Source organism: Strongylocentrotus purpuratus, unplaced genomic scaffold, assembly GCF_000002235.5.
Source record: "Strongylocentrotus purpuratus isolate Spur 01 unplaced genomic scaffold, Spur_5.0 spur5_scaffold_15, whole genome shotgun sequence".
NCBI classification, from domain to species: domain Eukaryota; kingdom Metazoa; phylum Echinodermata; class Echinoidea; order Camarodonta; family Strongylocentrotidae; genus Strongylocentrotus; species Strongylocentrotus purpuratus.
Window position 1 is genome coordinate 5,433,010 of NW_022145600.1, and position 8,797 is coordinate 5,441,806.

The 8,797-nt window shown below is 38.6% G+C and overlaps 1 protein-coding gene across 1 annotated transcript; it reads left to right on the plus strand.

Moving 5' to 3' along the window:
• The first annotated feature begins 1,472 nt into the window (after positions 1-1,472).
• LOC115924310 (ocellar opsin-like) lies at positions 1,473-2,571 on the plus strand. Its single transcript, XM_030986425.1, has one exon. The coding sequence runs from the start codon at positions 1,534-1,536 to the stop codon at positions 2,569-2,571; it is 1,038 nt and encodes a 345-aa protein (XP_030842285.1). The 5' UTR covers positions 1,473-1,533.
• Positions 2,572-8,797: the final 6,226 nt, after the last annotated feature.

The following is an 8,797-nucleotide window of genomic DNA, read 5'->3' on the forward strand; positions in this document are numbered from 1 at the left end:
GGGAAGAGAGAGAGAGAGAGAATGGGAAAGGGAAAGGGAAAGAGAGAGAGAAAGGGAAAGAGAGAGATACAAAGAAAGACAGAAAGACAATTAAAACAATTATACAGTTACAGTTAACAATACTATTAATTAAATGTATTGTTAACTGTAACTGTATAATTGTTTTAAATGGGGGCACGCTACAAGAGTCCTATCTCGCACCCCGGGGCAACGTGTCTGACACGGCCGGTTGTAGCAACTACTCCGAAGATCAAGATTACAGTAATCTTGATCTAAGGAGACACGAACGAACGAACAGAAAGAGAGAAAGAGAGAGAGTTACATGTATATAAAGAGAGTGCATGTATAGCAAATCGGGCTCATAATTGCCTACGACTTTTAGAGTAAATAGACTACTAAATCTTGTTGTATGGACCACTGAATCCAAAGTAAAGCTTTGAAATGAATTGAATTAAACTTGTTGGTAGGCCTTCAGTGACAGTCATTCTTTCCATGCTCTGGTAGGCCAAAATGTACATGTACGCCATACATGTACATGTACATGTCCAGTGCAATTATTGATTTACAGTATACCGTACATGTACATGTACATGTATAACATTGTTTCAAAGTTTCAAAAGCACTACTGATGTCCACATTCATGTACCCCTTTATTCTATAGATTTCTGAACCTGTCATTTGTTTATGAGGCAATATCGCCTTAGAGCCCACAGCATGATGCATGCAAAATGTAATTCCCTGGGTAGCCCAGCCCAGGAGGAATGAGAGGAGCGGAGAGGAGCAGGAGCCGGTGTATCTATGGGGGCAGTAATGACCTCACCCATCCAGGGAGGCTAGGCAGAGAGAGAGAGAGAGAGACCTCAGCTCATCCTACCGCTCTCCCAGAGACGGCGGGACGCGAACCAAGGACCTTGTGATCCAGAGTCCGGTGAGATATCCACTCGACCACAACGCCTCTAGATAAAATGTCTTGATCGAGGACATAATAAGCTGTGCCGTGCTTGACAGAGAGGCGACACTCACGTTAATATAAATATTGTAATCCACTTTTTGCCCGAGGCAATAAATCGGACACAGATTCAATGACGACATAAAGGGGATTTGAAACGGGCTATTGTGCAGTTGCACACGTATGGACTCTGTTAATAATCCTGAAATCTGGCATATAATCCACGATATTTTAATAAAAAATTTCAGGAAACGAACTGTCATGTTCAAGTTCAAGTTTCAAGGTTCAAGTTTGAATGTTAATCGTGATCAAGCCTACTGAATATTCCGTATTGGTCAGTGCAACAGGCTGGTGTAAATGTCATGGGGGTTTACCTTGTGTTGCCTTCAATATTGTCTTTGCATGATAATTAAGATATAAGAATAAAACTTCAGTTTTTTTGCCATTTAGCTCCAAGAACTTTTAATTCGAAACTTCGCGTGTCAGGATACTTTTAAGATGTGGTCTTACTTTTTGATTCTTTCCATCATTAAGAAGAGACACATATTTTGCAGCGGAACGGTAGCCTTCATTGATATTTTGTAATGGAAAACGCAACATATATTTATTTTCGTTATGGTTCAAAGGCCGTTACACAGGTTGATTCAACATGTTTGGACATGATCACGATAAATCCAAGTGTGACATCAGAAATTAATGCCGTTGCTTTCATACATCGAGCAATTGTTGCAGCCATTTTTCTCGTATTCGCATTAGTCGGTCTATTTGGTAACGCCCTCGTCATTATTTCAGTCATCGTTGGCAGAAAGCTCCGGACGATCACCAATGTCCTGGTGGTCAATCTGGCTTTCGCTGATTTCATGGCATGTATCCTCTTACCCTTCCAAAGCACTGGTCTCCTAAGTCAAACAGGAGGGTACCCTCTGCACGAGACGGTGTGCGCAACCGTTGCCGCAGTAGGATACATCAGCGTGTGCTGCAGTGTACACACCCTAGTCGCTATCGCATTCGTCCGCTGGTACGTCATCACCAGATCCATTCGTGGTCATCGAGGTCTTCATACCCCGAAGAAAATCGCCATCATGGTTTTGATCACCTGGATATTCTCAATCTCCTTCATGGTCGTACCTCCTGTTCTTGGCATCGGGACATTCGGTTATTCCACATACTATGGAACATGTTCTTTAACAGATACAAACGAACTAGGTGACTATTTTACCTGTCTTCAAGGAACTCTGATCGCCATTGCCCTTCTGCTTACCCTTATGATTTACATTCGTATCTTACGTCATGTCTTGCGACATAATAAACAGTTTCGAGAGGCACATCAGAACAAAGCTTCTTTGTCTGTCTCTGCAGGTTCTCGTCCACCTATGATCAAGGCCATCAACCGGAAAGAGATCGAGATCACGAAGAATCTCTTCATGGTCGTTTGCGTTTTTATGCTCTGTTTCCTAGCCACCGTTGTGAATTTCATCATCCCTGGTACCAGCGTCTTTACTCTCTACAGTACCATGATATTGTTCGCAAATAGCATAGTCAATCCGATTATCTACGGGCTCAAGCATCCCAACTTTCAAGAGGTCTTCAACAAAATCCTTTGCTGTCGTCCCGTAGGATAGGCATCATGCGAGACCAATCTGAATGTTCATGGCAGGCTCTTCGCTGGCGAATTGAGTACACTTTACTGAAAAGGGGGCAAAATCACGTGAACAGGAAGAAGTGTGACCCTTCCAAAACTACCCATCGAAAACCATCGAAAAATCAAATTTTAATGATGGTGGCAAAAGTTGGAAAAGGGATACAGGTTTTTGCAAAAAAAGAGGGGGTATTTTCAAAATGTTTCCATTTCTACAAAACAAAGTTACAATTTTACGCGTCTATTTTTGTTAAAGACTGTGATGATAGATGGGGGTTTCTTATTTCTCCAATGTAATGTAAAACTGTTTTATTACACATTTTGAATGGAGCGGGTGGAGTTAAGATTGTTGGTAATAATGATGGACATGAAAAATTGCGATTGAACTACTTCTCATCGATTAAGTTTGTATCTGGTAGTGGGATTTAAATTGTATTTATTTGCTATTTCTTAAGGCTCGTTTAAATATGACGCGGTATACCACCGCTTTAAACCATCGCCGGAACTTGTTTAACGTGTAGATAAATGGCAACAGCGCCCAAAGGTCCTCCGCTTATCAACCTAACATACATGTATAAGTTATAAGATACAGAAATAGGAAAACGGATATCACTCATGTCATTATTCAACCCCAAAACCGAAGTATTGCAGTGTTATATCTAAACGAGGCTTTATATGTGCTTCAAAGGGGCAATCTAACGTTTGTAATATGTCTTTTTGACATGTGTGAGAGTAAGCAAATAAGGAGGCTTTGATTGTCGTTAATATTGTGAGATCCCTAAATCCATGCAAATATAAAAATGGATTTTGGTCACTGGATTTTGAGGTCATATAATGGCAATTCTCCCGTTTGCCGTGTGCAAAGGAAACAAAAGACGCTCTGAGTGATGTATCTTGAAAAATTGACACTTTGTCTATTGACCCTTTTGTGTGTGGAGACAATTAAATGGCACTTCATCACGGTGACATTAGCTAAGTTTAAGTGTTGCGGTGCCATAGGAAAAGTGATTACAACTTTACAACAAAAAGAACAACTTTCTTCTTTTTTGTGTCCTATTTTATGCAACTTTCACTTTTCGGCTTCTCTGATTTTCCTGCTTCCTTTTGTGTAGTTGATTATTCAGGTTGGATGTTTCTCTAAGCGTGCTGGTGAAAACAATAATGAAGATAATAATGATATTGGATTCTTGTATAGCATTCATATCGGCTCTGACCTAGATTTAAATTACAAATTTTCAAATGATTGTCGAGCACGTAAATTAAACACTGAACTTTGACGGTATTAAGGCACAGAGTGAATAGCCAATAACTATTTAAATTCAGTTTTTTTATATCCTTTTTCTCCTCATAGGATTGAATTATATTTAAAATAAAAAATATTTAGTATACATGTTTAGTATGCTTAAGAGTATTGTATGTTTAGGTTGTGGGATAAACATGAATGTACACAAAATGTTTAGAAACGAAAATTTAGCTTGTAATTATATTGATAATAATAGTAAATATTTCTTATAAAGCACTTAAAAATCATCTATGAATAGTAAACTATTATACATCTTATGAAATAGTGTTTTATCCCAAATCATTTGTGTCTGGTATGTGTTCACGCTGGGATGAACAGGAGACATTGTTTAAGAGAGTGTAAAACTCGACTAGCGCCAAAGTAATACTTATGTGATGTTTGAATAAAACGATTGGGATTTGGCTTATAATTCGATCGGTCTTTGCAGAACCAAATACATCCCTAACAACATTAATCATGCCACACATGTCAAATATCAAAGAACATTTGTGCGCGCGCGCGTGTATGTGTATGGATGCGTGTGTGTGTGTGTGTGTGTGTGTGTGTGTGTGTGCGTGTGTGGCTTTGCTTCTGCAAAAGCATATGCAATGCATCTCATTTGATACATTCATTTCATTCTCTCACGTTAATGCTTTTGCGCAAGTCGATTTTTGCACTCTCGCAAATAATGCCTCCTGTTCATCCCAGCGTGAACACATACCAGACACAAATGATTTGGGATAAAACTATTTCATAAGATGTATAATAGTTTACCATTCATAGATGCCTCCTGTTCATCAAAGCGTGAACACATACCACACTAAAATGGTACCTGACTTTTAAAATGAAACTTTTTTTAAACTCACACGATATAGTGTCTATTTTTCCGGCACTCACATGTTAATCCAAACACAATGACGTTCGCATCCCAACGGGCACCCGTTTAACACATGGGTGGAGAGGAGCAATTAAGATAATAATAATAATAATAATAATATTCGGTTTTGTATAGCGCATATCACATTATAACGTTTGTATGCGATTCCAAAGAGCTTTGGAAATGATTACTCCGGCTTTAGCATGGCTGACATTACGGCACTCTAGCATTTCAAGAAAATAATTCCTGCCTGTTACCCATTAATCTCACCTGGGTCGAGTGTGGCAAATGTAGATTAACGTCTTGCCAAATGAAATTATTGACGCGGCGGGACGCGAACCAAGGACCTTGTGATCCAGAGTCCGGTGTCATATCCACTCGACCACAACACCTCTAGATAAAATGTCTTGATCGAGGACATAATAAGCTGTGTCGTGCTTGACAGAGAGGCGACACTCATGTTAATATAAATATTGTAATCATTGAACGAAGGCACTTTTTGCCCGAGGCATGACTGTTATCCCCGTGATGACATTTTCTCCATTTCTTCCCGTTCTACACATGTCCTCCTCATTATTCGGAGCAACCTTATTTAACATTCTTTCTTTACTTTTAGTCTTTACCATATCCTTCCAAAAACGCAGGGGCGGATCTAGCTTTTTGCTAAGGGTGGGGGGGGGGGGGGGTTACCCAAATACTACATACTACCTTTAAGGATACTATGTCCCTTTTGCAGCAAACATCAAATTCTGTAGAACATTGCAGGAATTTTGAATATGTCATGTATGTCCTATCTGTGAAATTTAAAAATTAGCAGTGTCCTTATATTCAAATTATGCAACGAAACCCGTTTACTTGCTAGACTCCATTGTCAGACACTATTGAGTGAGTGACTGGCTTTGTTTGTCTTTGGTAATAACAATTAACATACATAAACTAAGCTGTAAAGGGTACATGAGCATTTGCCTACATCAATAACCCACTTCTTGTAATGGCTAAAATTAAACTGATTGAATCTTTGCGCAGTACACAACGTACGAACATTCGGTACAATGTTCTGAATTCCGTTGGAATTTTACATTTTCATCTTTTTGACTTGAAAATTGGACAAAGTACCTTTAAGATATGTGTGAATCCACATTTTGAGACGTTAAATAGAGAAGGTTTACGGACTGATCGTTTCTCTCCTTCTCGTTTTGATTATTATCAGACCTTTTACCGGATATAGGAGTTCTGTTTCGACAATCTCTGTGCTGTCAGAAGTACGAGACAAAATGATAGTGATCGTTTGTACCTTGATTTTTCGCTTTTAATCGCTTCCGATTCTAATTACCACGGACGAACTTACAAGTCCCATTTTTGCATTTTGAAGTAACTGAATTTTAATAACCATAAAACATGAACAAACTTCCATTTCTAATTAAATCAAGAGACAATTTGTATCAATAATAATGTTGCAGTTGTTTTGAATGAACTTTGAAAAGTAATAAGGCCAACAACAAAAAATAATTTGGATGTCTTCGACCGCCCGCTCGTCATTTTCGAGCCGCTCGTATTGTTTTTTTTTAATTTTTAAAAAAATAATGTTTTGTTGTTGTTGTTGTTGTCGTTCTTGTTGTTGTTTTTTTTGGGGGGGGGGGGGGGAGAGGGGGGGGGGTGGAAAGCATTTTTAAACGTCTAACATACCATTTTATGCATTTTCAACGATTAAAATGTGTCCTGTTGCCAGTTTGGTCTTTTCGGTATGTAATTCTGTATTTATTAACTTGCCATTTTTATTTTCTATGTCAAAGTGCCGTTCATTCAAATCAGGTTCTTAGCATTCTTAAACTCATTTTAAAAGGTGCTGTATTTTAAAGCCAAAAATTATCCCAATGATCTTTTAATTTTTTATGGAAAAAAAAGGGGAAAAATAATAATTAATTTTTTAATCGGCCAAATATCAACCCAAAGCGATTCAGAGTTGTGTAAAGGTCAATATGAATCAGCTTTTCCTCATCAAATTGGCCGCAAAAATTGTTGTGTTGTCTACTATTTAATAATTAATACATAACAATGTATTTTGTTTACGTTATTGACTCAGGTTTTGTGCCTTTATAAAAAGTGAGGCAAATCAATAAATAAGTCTAATCGTTTGTGACCTCTTTGCAAGCTTTCGTAGCTTTTTATGTATGAAAATGAGTTCATACTGGAATCTGGGCTCGCTGTGGTACGAACAAATAAGACGCGCTCCGGACAAAATCAAGATGTTGCTTTTGTGGTTCGCGACGACAGCAAATGAAGACCTCTTGAAAGTTGGGGGTGTTTAGAGCATAAATGATCGGTTCTACTACGCTGATGGCAGTACGAATCACTGTGGTATACGGGGTCGACAAACTGTCACCGGGCATGATGATATTCATGCTGCTGGCGAATTAAACAGCACTTAAAGACACAGACAACCGTGAAGAGATTCTTGTTAATCTTGATCTCCTTTTGGTTAATGGCTTTGATTATGGGTGGACGAGAACCGGAAACTGCGTGCGGATGAATTATTACTCTTTTGTGCCGAAATCGAGCTTGAAAAGGTGAATTTATTATCGTCAAACCTGTCTCGTAACTTCCTGTTGTGATACTTATCATGACGCAGAATAAGACAGTAAAATGTGAAGATTAGAAATAGGCAATGGCTATAGAACTTGAATAATCAAGTAATAAAAAGTCAGAGGGTTTGTGTCTTTTAAAGAACACATGCCGTAGTACCTGGAATACCCTAGAGTTCCAATTCCGAAAATGACCATAAATGAGACTGCGTCTATTAAATAAACATCTATATGTGGCGATTCTCTTCGGAGTATAGATGTCTTGACGGCCGCGGACGGCCGCAGGAGATGATAACGAGGGTTATATCACTGAATCGCACGGAGGTGTATCCCACCAATGCCGCCTTTTTGCAGATGATCTTGGGGACCATGTATATCTTCCAGTTCGACTGAGAAAACATAGACTCACAAATGGTAGGCAGGCACACAACATGAAATTAGCGAAAGCGAGATGTTGGTGATCGTACGAAGTTCTTGGTGATGATCACAGAAAGGATGACGAGGCCGTTAAAGAAAAGAATCAGTGCGAACACGATTAATATAAATGCAACAGTGGCTCGATGATGGAAGGTACTACATGCACCTCTGTTCCTATATATAGTGATCGAAACGAAGCTTTTAAATTGTAAATTTCTTTATTGAACTTTAAATAAATTAGCTAGGATTTACGGAGAAGCCGTTTCTGCTCATCTTCTTTCAAATACTAATTAATATCCAATTTTTAATCAGATATAGGAGTTCTGTTACGACAATGTCGGTGCTGTCAGAACTACGAGAAAAAAGTTGTAGTTGTAGTTGTAGAACGATTGTACCTTGAAATTTTGCTTTTAATCTCTTCCGATTCTATTTGCCACGGACGAAGTTTCCAGACCTCTCTCCTTTGCTTTTTGAACTTATTGAATTTTAATAGCCATACAACACGAACAAATCCCCGTCACTTAAGATACCATTGTTATCAGTTATCATTGCAAATAGTTTGAAATGACTTTCAAGAGAGATAATGATCATTCAATTACCGGAGTGTGCATGTCAAAAAAGACTAATATGTGCATCGAAGACAGCTAAATTCATTTCGCTATATGACGTAAAACCAGCCAAGCATTTTCTATTCTTCTTTATATATTTTCTATTTATATGAATATCTCTCTCTGTCTCTCCCCTGTCTCTTTTTCTTTCTTTCCATTTCTCTACCTCTGTCTATACATCTCTATCCATCGACCCATGTATAAAAAGTACATCTCTATTATTTTACCTTGGCTATATCTCTTCTTATCTCGCTGTGTCATTGTTTCTTTGTCCTTAACTCACCGTGACTATGAGCATGTCTTTTTTAATGATTGACATGAACAGTTATGAGTGGGCTTCACCCAGGCGTGTACGCATGGGGGGGGGGGGGGGGGGGGGAGGGGGTGGGAGGTTTACCCCTCCCCCTTGAGCTTTTTATATGTTTATGTTTTGGGTATAGTTT

What these genes read in the sequence shown, in the direction of transcription:
- LOC115924310 (XM_030986425.1), top strand. Translation starts at nt 1,534, where the DNA reads ATGGAAAACGCAACATATATTTATTTTCGTTATGGTTCAAAGGCCGTT.